The sequence below is a fragment of the Aptenodytes patagonicus genome, chromosome 12, assembly GCF_965638725.1.
Source record: "Aptenodytes patagonicus chromosome 12, bAptPat1.pri.cur, whole genome shotgun sequence".
NCBI classification, from domain to species: Eukaryota; Metazoa; Chordata; class Aves; order Sphenisciformes; family Spheniscidae; genus Aptenodytes; species Aptenodytes patagonicus.
Genome location: NC_134960.1, coordinates 20934844 through 20951944, shown reverse-complemented (window position 1 = coordinate 20951944; position 17101 = coordinate 20934844). Strand labels below are relative to the sequence as shown.

The 17101-nt window shown below is 66.6% G+C and overlaps 3 protein-coding genes across 8 annotated transcripts; all 3 read left to right on the top strand.

The window, feature by feature from the left end:
* Positions 1-4080: 4080 nt before the first annotated feature.
* PROB1 (proline rich basic protein 1) lies at positions 4081-8796 on the top strand. Its single transcript, XM_076350436.1, has one exon. The coding sequence runs from the start codon at positions 4081-4083 to the stop codon at positions 8338-8340; it is 4260 nt and encodes a 1419-aa protein (XP_076206551.1). The 3' UTR covers positions 8341-8796.
* A 557-nt stretch (positions 8797-9353) lies between these two features.
* On the top strand, positions 9354-10731 carry MZB1 (marginal zone B and B1 cell specific protein). The gene is made up of 4 exons (XM_076350216.1): positions 9354-9536; positions 9847-9953; positions 10030-10134; positions 10232-10731. The coding sequence occupies exons 1-4, from the start codon at positions 9354-9356 to the stop codon at positions 10407-10409; spliced, it is 573 nt and encodes a 190-aa protein (XP_076206331.1). The 3' UTR covers positions 10410-10731.
* A 124-nt stretch (positions 10732-10855) lies between these two features.
* SLC23A1 (solute carrier family 23 member 1) lies at positions 10856-15477 on the top strand. Of its 6 annotated transcripts, none has more exons than XM_076350215.1 (15): positions 10856-10926; positions 11431-11502; positions 11721-11822; positions 11937-12094; positions 12178-12266; positions 12352-12419; positions 12509-12690; positions 12799-12919; positions 13044-13200; positions 13394-13541; positions 13657-13762; positions 13839-13968; positions 14204-14347; positions 14503-14598; positions 14773-15477. In XM_076350215.1, exons 1-15 carry the CDS (start codon positions 10891-10893, stop codon positions 15024-15026), a joined length of 1863 nt encoding a protein of 620 aa, XP_076206330.1. In that variant the 5' UTR covers positions 10856-10890; the 3' UTR covers positions 15027-15477. The 6 variants fall into 6 exon arrangements, with proteins under 6 accessions (XP_076206330.1, XP_076206325.1, XP_076206326.1 ...); XM_076350210.1 differs by having other exon boundaries at positions 10880-10926; positions 12194-12266; positions 12357-12419; XM_076350211.1 differs by lacking the exon at positions 11431-11502 and having other exon boundaries at positions 10880-10926.
* The last annotated feature ends 1624 nt before the right edge of the window (positions 15478-17101 follow it).

The window sequence follows — 17101 nt, the reverse complement described above, 5'->3', positions numbered from 1 at the left end:
TTTTTTTTTTTAATGAAAGACTTGGCGTTTCTGCGCCTGTCTGTGCCGTGGTAAGAAGCCCGGCCTCGAAAGGAGGTAACCGTGCCGCCTGGGCGTTCCTTCCCTGCGAAACGGGGGCGCGGCAGCATCCGCGGGGATGGGCGACGAACTAACCGCCCTCCCCGCGGCCACGGCCCGCCCCAGGCCGGGAGAGCCGCGGGTAGTGCCCGGGGCCTCGGTGGAGGCTGAGCCCTTCCCCCGGGGCTCCGGAGCCGTGGCCCTGCCCGCCGCCCCCCTCCGGGGCGGGGGACGCTGGGGGATTCCCGACCGCGGCTCCTTTAAGACGGGGGGGGGCGGGGCGCAGGCGCGCGCGCGCGTTGCTAGGAGACGGGGAAGGCCCGGCGACGGCGGCCGCCATTTGCCGCGGGGCTGCGGGAGATGGCGGCGGGCGCCGGGGCCTTGGGCTGCCGCCAGCCGCGGCACCTCGCCGAGGTGCAGGCGGCCCCCAGCGAGGGCCGGGGCCGGGAGCCGAGGACCGCGACTGGGGCCGGGGCCGGGGCCGGCGGGGGAGGACTATCCCCTCCCTGTGTGGGGAGGGGGTGCTCCTCACGGGGTGGGGGGGGGGACGGGGCCTCGCGGTGGGAGGGGGGCTGTGAGGCCACGCCTTCAGCGCGGGAGGGCGGGGCCTGCGGAGGCCCCGCCCCCGGGCGCCGGGGGGCCCCGCACGTGGCGCCGGCCCCCGGCCCCGCTGGCGCCAGCCCGGGCAGGGGGAGCGGGGAGCGGGGAGCGGGCCGGACCCCGCGAGTCGTGGCCCCCAAACAGCACCTGCGCGGTCGGCAGGATCCCTCCCGCTCCGCCGCCGTGCGCCGAGCCCGGGCCCGCGCTCTGGGAGCTGGCGCTTCAAACCGCCATCTCGGCAGACCGGAGCTGCTGGGTGGCCGCCGGCGTGCAGCCCCGGGCGCCTGCTCGGGCATCGGCCCCCCGCGCTGCGGCTGCACGGCGCGGTCAGTGCGGTGGAGAGGGAGGTGAGGTCCTTGCACAGGCTCGGAGGTGGATCACTTGGCAGGCTTGGGGCAGCCAAGCTATTTGTATCCACCCCAGGTTCACGCATCCAACCCTTGGGTACCAAAGCGCTTGAGATTTGTCAGAGCCGCTGGTGTGTTTCGGATGCCCAGTTCCCTTCCGAATCCTGGAAGCAACTTCAAAAGCCTTTGCCAAGCTGGGCCAGTGTTTCCTGCTCCTCTGGAGTTGCGAAAAGTAGCTCCAGCGTGGGAGAGGCACGTCCCGCTTTCGGCAGCCACTAGCAGCCGTCATCTTCCCCCTTGCCGCCTCCCTTTCAGGCTTGCCAGCGTTCAGAGGAGAGCATGCACAGAGCTGGCACGAAAAGCAAGTTAATAAGCAAATGCAATGGTAAGTCTACAGGCAGTATCACGCTGGCTTAAACATAAAAGTATTCAGTATTTAATTAGCAAGTCTGGCTCAGCCTGGGTCCTCCCGTTGTTCTGTAACGTGCTGGTGCCTAACAGGCTGCTCCCACACACACCCCAAACTGCTTCGGGTGCTGGAAGGCAGGTTTACGGCCTCTGAACCTAAACCGGTTGTATTTCGGTTGGTAGGTGGACCCCGGGGATCTCCGCCATGCCCTCCTCTCTCTTTTCTGTGTAGAAATCCCGAGCCACACTGAGGAGGGGTGGATGCACCCAAGGACCAGGAGGAGGAGACGCAGGCGCTGGAGCGTGGCTCTTGCCCGGCAGGTTGCTGGCAGCCTCGGGCTGGGACTGCCCAGCCGGTTCCCTCTCTGCTTCAGCAACACGCCCAGCCGGGCTGTTCGTGGCAGCCTTGGGGATGTTGGAAGAAACCAGCCAAGCCGGCAGTCCTTGCTGCAACCCGGCCGTGCTTCCCCATACAGCTGGCCCTATGGAGCAGGGGGTGTACAGGGTCATCCCGTCTCCCGCAGCACCGAGAGCGGGTGCCGGGGAAGCGGTTGAACGGCTGGGCGCGTGGCGGTGCTTTCCGGCCACCCTCGCAGCCTCCGGTATTGCCGTACCGCCTGTCGCAGCTGTTGACGCTCTGGCCATTTCGGTTTTGGCAGGGCCCGGGTGTCGGAGTGAAAGAAGCAGCAGCAGCAAGAACAGTGCCTGGCGCGAGGGCAGGAAAAGGGGCAGAGGAAAGGTTTAAAGCAGTTTCACAAGTTGTTGCCCTAAATCTGCCTCACACCCGCTGCCAGGACAGCAGGACCTGTAGGCAGTAGCTGCAGTAGTAGACCTTTCCCTTTGTGCCCGAGGGGAGCTGCAGTGATCCTCCCACTGGGCTGATTATTTTACCTTATCCGGAGCTTCACCAGCTCCCGCAGCCCGTGTTCCCCTTGTGCCTTCTCTGCCCTTCCTCCTACCCCCAGTAGTGGTACCCCGGATGCACCAAAGGCATCGGCAAGACACCCCAGGGAGGCTCAGCAGGACACCGGTGTCCCCGGGCTGGACCAACCTCCCTTTCCCACCAACTACCAGTGGCCCTGAGACACTGGGCATGACCCTCAGCGGAGGAGAAGGAACGAAACAGCATCTCTCTGGGATCTGGACTGGCTGGGGACTGAGGAGCCAGCTCTGCCCGAGGGGAGCTGCGTCCCCCCCCGCCGCGTTGTGGGTCTGTACATCCCCCTCCGGCACTGCAAAGCCAGCAGCAGGCAGGGGCTACGTGCACGTCCCCGCGGTGCTCCCGGCTGCGCTGTGCTGGGGCTGGAGCCAGCAGTGACTCAGCAGGCGCCCACTGGGCCGCCATGCCGTGAGCCCACGCTGCGGGGAGCCGGGCCCGGGGGGGTCGGGGACGCTGTCTTGCCAGCCCCAGGCTGAGAGCCGGACCCCCCCTTCGCATGGGGACTGTAGGGTGGTTGAGGCACCCAAGCAGCAGCCCAAGGTTTTGGGGTGCCACAAGCCATCCAAGCAGGACGGGGAGCTCCTCCGCTGACAGCCGCATCCCACCGGCTCCCTGCAAAGCTGGGCTGTAGGGATTTGGGGATTTGAAATCCCCCCCCTTGCTCTCTTGCACAAGGCCACCGCGCCGGCGAGCGCTGCCCACGGCAGGTCTCCTCCGCTCCCCGTGGCCACAAATGCCACCACGCAGTCCTGCTCAGCAGCGAAGGGTTAAGCGCCAGGCCAGCTATCAGGGAAGCTTTCTTCTCCTCCTTTTCCTTGCCAAGGTTTAAATTTAGTCCCTGCATGAACCCAGACGACTTGGGCATCGGGTTGCTCTGGGGCTGGCAGCGCCAGGGAGCACCTGCTACCGCTGCTTCACTGCAAAAATCCCCCCGAAAGCCAGGGCTGAGCTCTGCCGGCAGCAGTCAGGGCCGACAAGCTGCAGAGACTCTCGTGCCATGCTGGGCACTCCGGCCGCTTGCTTTGGGCCCCCCCCCCCCAAAAAAGCAAATAGTAGCCATCCATCGTTCGGCTCTTGTGAGTCCCGGAGGTGCTCAGTGCCCGGTTTGATTTCAAGTCTTGTGTTTGCTCCTGGCCGCTTGCGATTCGTTTTGGGGGAGCTGCTGCTTGGGGCAGGGTGTTTTTTGGGGAAGCCCCCAGGATGGGGACATGCCGTCCCTGCAGCGAGGCAGGCAGAGGTGCTGGGAAAGGAGCCATGGCGGGGACGGAGCGGCAGCCTGGGGCCTGGCCGTGCCCTCTGCGCCGGGGATGGGATGTCCCCAGAGGGGTCTGCGGGTCCCCCAGCCCCTGGGCAGCCCAGCTCGCTGTGCTGGGGGGCACAGCCCAGGTACCCCCGTGAGGTGTGGGGACACCAAGGCACCTCTCCTGCGAGTTTGGGGAGCAGCAGCGCGGGGTGAGGGGGCAGGGGATGGTGCTGGCAGCCCCCCGGCAGACCCCTGAGGCCGGGGGCGGCGGTGGCATCCCTGCAATGCGCTTGGCATCGCCTCCCTGGGGCTGGCGCTCACTGACGTCCATGTGATCGAGGGGTTGCTCCATCCCGCCGCTGGGTCCAGCCGCCGTGACGGCGAGGGAGCCAGAAGGTTGAGCCGGTGTCCCCAGCGGAGCGTCCCCAGCAGCAAGGAGGGTCCCGTGGCACTGGCTGGCACTCCCCAGGGTCATCCCTGCCATGATGCCCCGCGGGAAGAGGGACCCCGTCCTGCTCTCCCACGCTGAGCTGCCCAGCACCGACGGCGAGGGTCCCCGCAGCGGTGGGGACGGCCGACAGTCCGCGTCGGAGGAGGAGGGCCACCTCCCCGGCCTCCCCCGCGACGATCTCACCAAGAGCATGTCGGGCTCCTCCGTCTCCTCCTACCACTCCGCCCTGTGCTCGGAGGGGACGGAGACCTTCAAGGACTGCCTGGAGTTTCTGGACGAGGAGGGGACGCCCCCCCGGGACGTGGGGTGTCGGGGCGTCTGTGCCGAGGGGGCTGCCCCGGGGCGCTGGGCTCCAGCGGGGGCCCCCGGCGCCCCCCCGCCGCCCGGCCCCCTCGCCCGCCCGCAGCAGGCTCAGCTGTCCATCGTGGCTAAGAATAGCCCGGCGCCGGGGCAGGGCGGCAGGATGGGTCCCCTCGGCAGGGACCGGCAGCCTGCCACCGCCGCCGCCGGCAGTGGCGACGGGGAGCTGGCTCTGCCCCGGCAGCCCAGGGGGATGCTCGGCGGGGCGCCCAGCGATTCGGACGAGGTGGATGGCGAGGTGCGGGCGCTGACGGACAGGGCTTTCCGCAGCCTCTCGGGTCCCCCGGGCGCCCGCCTCGACATGTGCAGCTCCCACACCTCCTCCAGCCTCTCCAACTCGCTGTCGGAGGACGGTGGGCGGCCAGGGCAGTGGCCGGCAGCTGGCGGCGAGTCCCCGGGCACAGCGGCAGCCCTCCATGGCAGGGTGGGCTGGCCCTTCCCCACCGGCGTGGACGGGGAGCTGCTGGGCTTGCTGGGGAAGGAGCAGTTCGAGTGCGTGGACGTGGAGCTGGAGAGCGGGGAGGCCAGGAAGGGCCACGGCAAGAAGAGGACCGTCCCCAAGCGCCAGATCCTGCTGAAGAGGAAGGAGAGGAAGGAGATGGGTTTCGGCCCCTGGGGTGACGGCCCGGCCCCCCAACCCCTGCCCCCCACCAGGAAGGAGCCCCCCAGCAAGGGCAGGGCCATCGGAGAGGACTTCAGGCTCAACTACAAGCAGTTCATGAAGACAGCCTCCCTGGACGCCGATGCCAGCAAGACCAGGGCAGCCTCTTGCCTGGTGAAAAACGTCCTCGCCAAGAAAATGCAGTACGAGCAGAGGATCAAGATGGAGCAGAAGGGGCTGCGGGGCAGCTCAACCTCCTCGGGCCCGTCTTCCACCGGCACCGACTTGCTGGGGGACGGCCTGGAGGGCAAGTCCAGCTCGCTGTCCCGCTCGGACTGCAGCTTCTCAGCCGAGGACCTGCGGGGCAGTGGGGTGCCGGTAGCCACGGTGGCCATGGGGGATGCCACCCCCACCCATCCCACCAAGGGGGTGGTGCTGAGTGAGGCGACAAGGGAGAATGTCTGCAAGCTGAAGACGACCTTCAATGAACTCAATGAGAGGATGAAGTACCAGGAGGTGCTGGAGGGCCACTGCCTGCCCGGTGCCACCAAGGAGCCGGCAGTGGAGAGGATCCACTACCGGCGAGCGCGTGCCTTGTTCGAAGCCCACCCTGGGGTGGGGAAGGCGCTGGACATCGCCCCCAGATTTGAGAGAGCGCCGAAGCCGTGGCCCAGCTTGAAGCAGCGAGCCATCCTCCCCAGCCACCCCCAAACGCTCCCCTTGGAGGCCGATGGCCTGGCGCTCCCTGCCGTGCCGCCCCGACGCCTCTTCACCTCCCGGGCGCAGGGGGTGAGGCTGGTGCCGCAGAGCCGGCAGGAGGAGAAGCCGCCAGAGGTGCCCCGTCGGCCGCCCAGCCCTGGCACCCCGGCCCGGGAGTCCCCGCCGGCTGCCCCCCCCAAGCCAGAAGATAAGGGGAAGGGGCGCATCCCGCAGCCCCGGGACGTGCGCAAGGTGGTGAAGAGCAGCTACAGTCTCTGCTTTGGGTCTGCCGGCGCATCCCGTGGCACCACGGCACCGGTGAGCGGCGGGGGGCCACCACCAGCCACCCCGCTTGTCATCCACTGCACCTCGGTCTGCCGCCAGGAGCCAGCGATGGAGCTGGGGGACGGGGAGGTGCCGGCAGCTGCCAGCCGAGAGCCAGCTCCAGCATGTGCCGAGGGCCCTGCAAACCTCGCTGGCGGCCAGCCCTCGCCCACCCAAGGCTCCCCTGTCCACATCACGAGGGTCCAGGCCACGCAGAGGGAGTCGGCCGCCGCAGAGGGGCCGCCGGCATCCCCCCCACGCCGGGAGCGGAGCGAGCTCAGGGTGCCGCCACGGGTGCCGGCGGCCGAGGGGGTGCCGCACATGGAGACCCACCTCCATGTCCTGGTGGGCCGGCGGTCCCCGGCGGCGGCCAAGGAGGGCTCCCCGGCCCAGAGCAGCGCCATGCTGTGGACGGAGAAGACCATTCTCCTCCCGCCACTGCCACCGAGTCCCACGGAGGGAAAGGATGGACAAGGCCATGGCGGCACTGGAGGGCTCCACGCTGCCGAAGGGCCTGAGTCAACAGTGCAGCAGTATGGCTGCAGTGATGGTGGGGACCCCCGAGCCGGACCCCTGGCCGGCAGCAGCGTGCAACCACAGCCTGGGAAACCAGCGGAGAGAAGTGCACCGAAGCCACCCACAAGCGAGCAGGTGTCGGCAGAGAGCAGCGGCTCTGCGGGCAGCACCGGCCCCACTGCCCCATTTCGAGCCGGGGAGGCCGGTGAGGGTCCCTCTGGCTGGCTGCCGGAGCAGAGGGAGGCCTGGGAGCATTTACCAAAGTGGCCGGCAGCCACTGAGCCGTACCCTCCTGCTTCCCCGGCAGAGAACTCCAACTACTTAGCAATTCCTGTGAAAGCCCCCAAATCCTCTCCGATGCCAAAGCTGCCCTCGATCCCCAGCCCAGCCAGTGCATCCTTTGGGACCCCCTCAGTCCCCAACATGACCAACTCATCTTTTGGCTACCCATCAGCCTCCAGCCTGGCCAGCACATCATTTGGGACTCCCTTAGTCTCCAACCCCACCAGCAAGTCTTTTGGGACCCCCTTGATCCCCTACCTGTGCGGCCCATCCTTTGGGACCCCCTTGACCTCTAATCCATCCAGTGTATCCTTTGGGACCCCCTTGGTCCCCCATCCATCCAGCGCATCCTTTGGGACCCCCTTGGTCCCAAATCCATCCAGCACATCCTTTGGGACCCCCTTGGTCCCCCATCCATCCAGCGCATCCTTTGGGACCCCCTTGGTCCCCCATCCATCCAGTGCATCTTTTGGGACCCCCTTGGTCCCAAATCCATCCAGCACATCCTTTGGGACCCCCTTGGTCCCCCATCCATCCAGCGCATCCTTTGGGACCCCCTTGGTCCCAAATCCATCCAGCACATCCTTTGGGACCCCCTCAGTCCCTAATCTGGCCAACTCATCACTTGGGATCCCCTTGATCCCCAACCCAGCCAGCTCATCCTTTGGGTCCCCCTTGGTCACCAACCTAGTCCCCGCTTCCCTTGGGCACCCATCAGTCCCCAACGTGGCCAGCTCATCCTTTGGCTCCCCTTCGGCCCCCAACCCGGCCGGCGCTCCACTGGGGACCGGTGTCCCCCCCGTGGCCAGTGGGGAAGCGCCCTGGAGCAAAGCCAGCCCTGAGCCCTCCCTGCCCCGGCCCCCCGAAGGCCTGGTCGCTGGGGAGCGCCTGGTGCCGCTGCCCCCAGCCCAGCCTCAGCCTCACCTCGAGGACGCTCCCCATTTCCTAAGGAGGCCCGACGGTGCCTCACCGAACAGTAAGAGCACACCGAGCCCCACCAAGCCCTTTGCACCCCACCTGCCTGCGCACCGGAGGATGCTCGTCGATCCCGACAGTGGGAAATGCTACTACATGGAACCGCCGCGGCAGCCTCAGCTGAAAACGCTCTACGACCCTGAGACGGGGCAGTACCTGGAGGTGCTCATCCCACCGGTGGCATCACACGCCGGGCTCTACCAGGCTCCTTTCAACCCCCTGGTCATGGCCCCAGGGGTCTACGGTCCAACCTACGTGCCCTGCGGTGGCTTCCCAGGGCTCGCGGCACCCCTGCCGCCTGCCGCCCCCTCCCCAGCGCACCCCAACCTGCCAGCTGCTGAAAACCCCGGCTTCTCCAGGACCTTCAGCCCTGCTCCCAAGGGCGAGGGGCCACCCACTGCCGGGGGTCCTGACTGCGGGTACCTGGAGAGCCTGTACTACATCCCCACGGGGATGCGGGCCAGCCCCGGCCCCAGCCAGCCCCCTGCCCGGGCCAGCCCTGCTGGGCCCGAGAAGGGACCGCTGCTCCGGATGTGACGGTCCTCAGCTGGGGACGGACCCACGTGGCATGTCCCTTCCCAAGTGGCCGGGCTTTAACCCCAAAGTCAACATCACCCCCGGCACGGGAGAGGCCCCCTGCCCGCGGCTGAGCTGGCGAAGCGCCGAGGGGTAACGGGCACCGACTGGACCTCACCGGCTCCTCATGGGAATGGGGAGAAAAAGGGTATTTTCCAATGTGAAAATTGCACCTGGCAGCCCGGGGGGGGGGGGGCTTGGGCTTGAAGTCATGGCCCCCAGCCGGCAAAGGGAGGAGATGCACGGCCCCTGCTTTCCCCCCGTACTGCCGGTCCCGTCCTGAGGGCGACCCGGGCTGGTCGGCACAGGGGGACGATGGCCCGGCCACCACCAGCCCCCCCCACAGCCTCGGCTGCAGCACAGACTCCATAAAATAGTAATAAAAATGCTGAGACAGCATTAAATCCTGCCTATTCATCCCGTGTTTGTGTAGTCTGTAAAGGGGGGTGTGAGGGGCTCCCCAGGACCCATCAGGGGAGCTGAGGCACTTGGACCCTGCAGTCCGTCTGTCTGTCCTGGAGCACCCGCTGGATGAATCCCTGGTCCCTGTGGGCAGGAGGGGACTCTGCGGTCAACAGTGATCCCCAAACCCCAGCCCTTGAACCCCAAACCCCAGCCCCGAGCCCCAAACCTCAGCCTTGAACCCCAGCCCTTGAACCCCGAACCCCAGCCCTGAACCCCAAACCCCAGCTCCAGCCCAGGAGGGTCCACGCCATCCCAGGGAGGATTTGGGTAGAGGAGGAGGGGTCAGGCCTGAATTACACCAAAAACCTCCCGGAGAGAGGACAGTCAATTAGGGACACCCCCCCCATGCACACACACCCCCCCCCCCCACCCCAATGCCCCGGGGATGGACGGGGCCACGTCAGCCGGATGCAGGTGCATCAGCCGCGCATCAGCACCCGCTTGCCAGCCCCGGGGGGGTTTATAGCCACCCCGCGCCTCCGCCCTGGCACTTTCAGCATCGCGGCAGGATGCGGCCGGTGCTGGCAGCGTGGCTGGCCCTGAGCCTGCTGGCAGGGACGGGGGCCGAGGAGATGTGCGGGGGCCCCCCCGCCCACTCCATCCCTGCGCCCCAGCTCAGCCCCGAAGAGCGGCTCTCACCCCACATGCCTGAATCCCTGCGCTGCGACGCCTGCCACGCCATCGCCTTCCAGGTGGGGATCGGGGAGATGGCACCCCGAAACCAGGGGTGAGAACCCTCATGGGGATGCTCCGGCCTGGGGGGATGCTGCTGGCTCCCCTGGGGCACCCTGCTGACGGCTGCCTCCCGCCAGCACCCCAAAAAAGCCCTTTGGGACCAGTGAGCTCCCTTGGAGCTACTCAGGGACCTACCACCCTGTGCAAAAGCGCTTCTGCTGCCAAGGCCACAAGGAGGGGGGGTGCAGACCCCGTCCCCGCTTGGGAGTGGCATCATGGGGAGGCTGCCCCCCCTCACTGGCCGGTTTCTGCCCTTTTTCACCCCAGATTGAGGAGCAGCTGCGCAGGGCAGAGGGGAAGGTGGGCAGGAAGGCGCTGAGCGAGCCCGACTACGTGGAGGTGCTGGAGAGGAGCTGCTCGCAGGGCTGGGAGAGGTGAGCGGGGTGTCCCCGGGGACGAGGGTGTCCCCCGGGACTCTGGGGTGTCCCCAACCCCTGCCTCTCCCCGCAGCTATGGGGTGCAGGAGCTGGATGGGGAGAAGCGGCTGGCGGGGCCGGGGCTGCCGAGACAGGAGCCCATGAGCGTGATGGTGCTGGGGGGACCCTGGCCGGGCAGGTAAGTCAGGAGGGTCGGCAACGGGGGAGGGTGCCGGGCACCATCCCCTTGCCGCCATGGCAGGGGTCGTGGCGTGACCCTCTCCGGCTCCTCGCAGGCTGTCCAAGATGTGCCACAGCTACGTGGGCGAGCGGGGAGAGGCGCAGATCTACAGAGCGCACCAGCGGGGCCCGGCCGCCCTGCGGGAGCTGCTCTGCCACGGGGAGAAGGGGGCCTGCGCCGGCGGCAAGGCTGGGGGGCCAGCCCCCCCCAAGGCAATGCAGAATGAGCTGTAGCCCCGGCACGGTTAATGCTTAATGCCCCGGCGACCTTCGGAGCCGACTTCGTCCCCAGTGAGAGCCAACACACACCAGGAGGTGGGCACCTTCCCGGCGTTGCCCGTCACCGGCGTCGCGACTGTCCCTTGACGCCCAGCCCGGCCTTGGCCAGGATGATGCTGGTGGCAGCTGGTGCCCCACGCCACCGGACCCCCCTGCGAGCCGGGAATTACTCTGTAACCCGCCGGCTCTAATGTTTTACCAACACGGTGCTCACGGCGGGAGTGCCCCAGCCCCGCCGGCGGTGCCAGTCCTAATTAAAGGAGTTAATAGCTGATCCATCCCCAAGGCAGGTCTCCCCAGTTTCACAACCGGCAGCCAATGGTCGCCTTCCAGCCTGCCGCCCCCGTGCCGCAGCCCAGGTGGTGACTAAAGTCCTTCCCGTGGCCATAAAACCCCTCGAGCGGTGACATCGCCGCCGGGGCCGCATCGCTGGAGGATGGGGACCCGCTCGGGAGACCTGGCTCAGCCCCAGGTGAACACAGCCTCCGTCCCCGTCGCTGTCCCCTCCTCAGCCATATTCCGGGGCAGTGGGGAGGGAAGCGGGTGGCCGGGGGTACCAACCCCAAATGATGGCCAGCTTGGGGCCATGATGCCCAGCCGGGACTGGCAAAGGATGGGATGAGCACGAGGGCTGCGGTGAAGCCCAGGACCTAGGGGACAGGCTGGGATGCTGCGGCTGGGACTGGCTGTGCCATCCTTCCTGGCACCTGTGGGGTGGTCCGGGCACCCCGGGACCAGTGGGGACGACCCCCCCCCTCCACCCTCCCCTGGGGACAAACCATCACGTAGGGACAGCGGGTTTTGGAGCCCGGATCCCTCTCGGGGGGGCAGAGCTGGTGCCGGGTGGGGCTGACCGGCCGCGCATGCTGAGCCATGGCCGGCTGGCCCTCGCATCCCCGGGGCAGAGTCCGTCCCCCGTTCCCATGGGACACCCGGGACAACACTGACCCAGCTCCCGCCTCACCCTCGCTGCCAGAACGGGAACTCAGCTCTTGTCCCTGCTGGCTCCCTGCATCCCCCTGGGAAGGAGCTGCCCGCGGTGGGCAGGGTGAGTACTGGGGCACCCCTGCACAGCACACACCCCAAATCCTTCTGTAACGCACTGTCGGATGGAGACCAGCCAGCCGGGACCCTTCCCCATCCCTGAGGGCGCAGGGGGTCCCATGGGGCAGTCTGTGCCACCCGTGGGGATGGTGCGGGGTGTCCCCCCCCCGTCCCCAGCCCACTGGGTCAAGTCGGGGCTGAGCTGTGCCCCCCGCACACCAGGACCCCGGGGCGGGCACTGGGCCCCCCCGGCCGGAGATGAACATGCTCTACAGGATCGAGGACGTGCCCCCCTGGTACCTCTGCATCCTGCTCGGCTTCCAGGTACGGCCTGGAAGGGGGGTACCCCCCCACTGGCAGAGCCCGAGCCCCCACTCCCCGCGGTGTGGGGCACCCCACGGCACCCCAGCCCGACGAGCCCCCCCTCTGGCCCCCCAGCACTATCTGACCTGCTTCAGCGGCACCATCGCCGTCCCTTTCCTGCTGGCCGAGAGCCTGTGCGTGGGCAAGGACCAGCTTACCGTCAGCTACCTCATCGGCACCATCTTCACCTGTGTCGGCATCACCACCCTCATCCAGACCACCGTGGGCATCAGGTAGAGCCGCGACCCCGGCGGAGACCCCCCCTGCCCGTCCCCAGGCCGTGGGCGCAGGCGTCCCCTCTCGTCCCCCCCCCCAGGCTGCCCCTCTTCCAGGCAAGCGCGCTGGCCTTCCTCGTCCCCGCCAAGTCCATCCTGGCCCTGGAGAAGTGGCGATGCCCGCCCGAAGGTGAGGGCAGAGGGGGTGCGGGGGGGGTCATCCGGCTGCTCCCCCACCCCACCCCAGGGACCACCTCACCCCCCTCCATCCCCAGAGCAGATCTACGGCAACTGGGCGCTGCCGCTCAACACCTCCCACGTCTGGCAGCCCCGCATGCGAGAGGTACGCCCCGCTGCCACCCCCGGGGGACCCCAAAATCCCTGGGGGGGTGCTGACCCCCCTCTGTCTCCCCCCCCCCCCACGCTCTGCAGATCCAGGGGGCCATTGTGGTGTCCAGCCTGGTGGAGGTGGCCGTCGGGCTGCTGGGGCTCCCCGGGGCGCTGCTCAGCTACATCGGGCCGCTGACCGTCACCCCCACCATCTCCCTCATCGGGCTCTCGGTCTTCCAGGCGGCCGGCGAGCGGGCCGGCTCCCACTGGGGCATCGCTGCGCTGTACGGCATGGGGACGGGGGTGGGGGGACAAGGGGGTGGGGGTGTCCCCCACGGAGCCAGAACCACGCCGGGGGCATGAGGGACCTCGTCTCTCTCTTCCCCCCTCAGGACCATCTTCCTGATTATCCTGTTTGCCCAGTACCTGCGGCACGTCGCCGTCTGCCTGCCCGGCTACCGGCGGGGCAGCGGCTTCGTCCTGTTCCGTGTCCAGATCTTCAAGATGTTCCCGGTAGGGACTGGCTGAGAGCTGACAGATCCTGGGGGGGGGGGGGGTGTCCCCAGAAAATCCCCCCTTTTTCCACGCATGGATTTGCAAGCGATGCGGGGTGCGTCCCCGGTCTCTGCCCCCGCAGATCATCCTGGCCATCATGGTGGTGTGGCTGCTCTGCTACGTGCTGACACGCACCGGCGTCTTCCCCAGCCAGCCCGAGGCGTACGGCTACAAGGCCAGGACGGACGCCCGGGGGGAGATCCTGTCCGTGGCACCCTGGTTTCGGGTCCCCTACCCCTGTGAGTGCCAGGCAGCCTGGCAGCATGCGGGGCTCCCCCCAGCACCCTTTCACCCCGGGGGATGCGGGGACCCGGCACAGCATCACTGGGGCTGGGGAGCACCCGGGGGGGGGGGGCCCGAAGCAGCACTGGTGAGCACCAGGGGGCCGGCGTGCTCCCCAGCCTGATGCCCCGCTCTGCCCCCCCCGGGCAGGCCAGTGGGGTCTGCCCACGGTGACCTCAGCGGCCGTGCTGGGCATGTTCAGCGCCACGCTGGCGGGCATCATCGAGTCTATCGGGGACTACTACTCTTGTGCCCGCCTGGCGGGAGCCCCCGCTCCCCCCGTGCACGCCATTAACAGGTACGGCCGGCTGGCCCTGCCGGTACCCTGCCCACGCTGTGGCATCCCTGGGCACCGGGCAGGGACGCCGCAGGAGAGCAGCGGCGGAGACCAGCCCGTTTGTGTTGTTCCCCAGGGGCATTTTCATCGAAGGCATCTCCTGCATCATCGCGGGGCTGCTGGGAACCGGCAACGGCTCCACCTCCTCCAGCCCCAACATCGGCGTCCTGGGCATCACGAAGGTACCGGGGCCGGGGAAGGGTCCCAACTCGGTCGGGCGGATGGGTCCCATCACCCGCTGCCGGTCTGTCTGCGCAGGTGGGGAGCAGGAGGGTGATACAGTACGGGGCTGGCATCATGCTCGTGTTGGGGACCATCGGCAAGTTCACGGCGCTGTTCGCCTCCCTGCCTGACCCCATCCTCGGCGGGATGTTCTGCACCTTATTCGGTAACCTCGGCACATCAGATCCGGGGTGCCGTTATCATCAGCCCCGGGCCGTTTCCCTGGGGGGGCTGGCGAGCCCGAGGGATGCAGGGCGGGCTTTGAGGGTTTGGGTCGAACCACGGCTGGGTTTGGACGCCCTTCGCTGCCTTTGCGGGCAGCCCACCCCAATGCCCGGCTCCCAGCCGGCAGCGTGGGCATCCCTGTCCGCCCGCAACCCGGCCGCCGTCTCTGCTGGCAGGCATGATCACGGCCGTCGGCCTCTCCAACCTGCAGTTCGTCGACATGAACTCCTCCCGCAACCTCTTCGTGCTGGGCTTCGCCATGTTTTTTGGGCTGACACTGCCGAACTACCTGGATTCCCACCCCAAGGCCATTAACACAGGTACCTGCCTGCCACGAAAAGCCCCAATTTTGGGTGTTTTAAGAAGAGAGGAGGGCAGTTCTCGCAGGTGCTTGCCCACCCTGGGTAAGCAACGATTAATTAAGCAAATCCGGCTTATCACAGCACGCCCCGGCTCAGTCCCTGCGCTCTCGCAGGTGTCCCCGAGCTGGACCAGATACTGACGGTGCTGCTAACGACGGAGATGTTCGTTGGGGGGACCATCGCCTTCATCCTGGACAACACCATCCCAGGTAATTAAAGCACGTGGAGCCAGCGGGAGGAAGCAGGGGGGGTTGGAGGCAGATTCATTTTGGTTTAGAGCTGCAAAAGGGGATCCGAGGGTGAGGGGGGGGCTCGTGCTGGGCATCCCGGCTGCGGGCAAGCAGGGGCCAGGGTCTCGGCCGACGCGGTGCCGGCTGCCGCAGGGACGCAGGAGGAGCGAGGGCTGGTGCAGTGGAAGGCAGGCGCGCACTCGGACAGCGCAGCGAGCGCCAGCCTGAGGAGCTACGACTTCCCCTTGGGGATGAGCGCGGTGAGGAGGAGCCGGTGGCTGAAGCACGTGCCCATCTGCCCGGTGTTCACGGGGTTTAAGGCTCGGGCGAGGGGCAGCGGCGCGGCGACGGCGGCCGCAGACGTGCAAGATAATGCAGACGGGCTCTCCGTGTGCACGAAGGTCTGAGCAAGGGGAGGGCTCGCACCCCGGCGCCGGAGAAGCCGAGCCGAGCTCCCACGGGTGCTGTCGGAGTTTGTTAGCACCCGCCAAGTCCAAAGGCAAGGCTTCTGGTGCTCATCTCAAACACAGGGCTAGAGAAACTCAGAGGTGCCCTTCGGGGACATCTCGAGCTCCCGGGGTACCTGCCTGGGGACCGCCACCCCCCGTGTCATTGCTCCACCTCAAGCTTTAGCTGATTGAGACTCGTCCGGCGCTTGCTGAAGCTCGTTAGTCACCATCGGAGCCAGCCAGAGCCCCCGGAGCCATGAACTCCCACCCGGGGCCACAAATTTTCACGCTGTGTCCTCGGCTTCGGCAGGGCTACCCGGCGGCTGAAGCGGGCTCTGTGCGGGGTACGGTATCCAGACCAGCTGGATGCCTATTTTAAGATCATACATTAAAAAAAATTAAAAAATTCCAGCCCACTTGCCGTACCTGTGTCTGCTGCATCCTGCACTGCTCCCTTGTCCCGTCTGCATTTCGAAGGCTCCAGCGGCTTTCCATACTCCCTCCCGGGCTGCCCAGCACGGAGACACGCTAGATGTTGTCCAGCCCTAGCTCCTGCGTGCTCAGTGGGCTTCTGCCCAAACCCCGGTGCAGCGGGAGCCACGGTTCAGCACAAGCCCTTGGCAAACCCATCCTGCTGCGGAGGGCACTGGACAGCCGGCTCCATCCCGGCCGCTCCGGTGAAGCGCTGCCTCGTGCAGCCGCTTGGTTTTCAGCGGCGGGCGCAGAAGGCAGCCGGTGGCCTCATTGCAACGGCCGACAGAGTCAAGCCCGTTTCTGGGCTGGGGTTTAGCACCAAAATCCAAAGCTGAAGCCAGCATTGCATGACCCTATCACGGGCTGTCCGCACTGGCGTGGCGGCACGGCCACGCACTCGCTCCCCAGCCCAAGCAGGAAGAGCAGAAGCGAGAAGACCCGTGGGTTGAGAGAGGGACAGCTTAATAACTGAAGAGAGGGGGGAAAAAACCCCACCAAAAACCCCCCCAGTGATGCAAATGCAATCACTCGCCGCCTCCCCCAGTGATGCCCAGCCAGGCTCTGAGCAGCAGCAGACCCCCCCCCCCTTCTGCTGTCCCAGTTCTGTTGTCACGCATGACGTTACACGGTGTGCAATACCCTTTGGGTCAGCTGTGCCCTCTCCCAGCTTCCCGCCCACCCCCAGCCTACTCGCTGGGGCCGGAGCAAGAGAAAGCCTCGGCTCTGCGCAAGCGCTGGTCGGCAACAGCCAAAACACCGGTGCGCTATCAACTCTGCTGTAGTCACCCCCCCCGCACAGAGCGGGGCAGGGGCTGCGATGGAGAACGGCAGCTCCCTCCTAGCAGAGACCACGGGGAAGCCCGCCTCTTCCGTAAACCTCCCCACGTTATATAGTTGGCTGGGATACGGCAGGGAAAAAAACAAAGCAAAGCAACCAAACCCCGGTAAGGCTGGCTGTTCCACAACCAGCTGCCTGCCAGCAGCAGCGTTCAGTCGCCAATCTCCCCCAGGTAATCACCCCCGGGCTGAAACTCCCGGAGGAAGCTCACCGACAAGCAACCGCTGCCAGCCGTGCAGGGGTTCTCTGCTGAAATTCCCGCTCCAGCTAAAAATAAGCCGGGGCACGGTAGCGTGTTGTTTCCTGACCTTCTGTCTTTAGGTGCTCGAGCCTAAACTATCTCCAAGTCAGTGGAAACACCAGAATAGTTTTGCTGTTTCCAGGAAGGCCAGCAGATCTCAGAAGGTTGGGAAGGGGGAAGGTTAACGCTCAGTAAGGGGCCTGGGATAATTGCAATTAACATTTTGCAGAGCAACAGCAAAATGAGTTGGCCTGACTGAAGTCCTCCGAGGGGTTCTTCCACCTGGAGCAAGACTGACACAGCGATGTGGTTACGCTGTAGGCTAACAGCTGTGTAAAGGCTTCGTCTCACTCCTCCCGTTCCGCAGTACCGCGTAATTTCTGAAGTGTTTCCATTTGGTTTTCCCAGAGCTTTTTTTAAAAAAAAAAAAAAAAAAAAGATAAACAGCAAGGCTGGGCAAAGTTATGAAGGAAGAGTGGA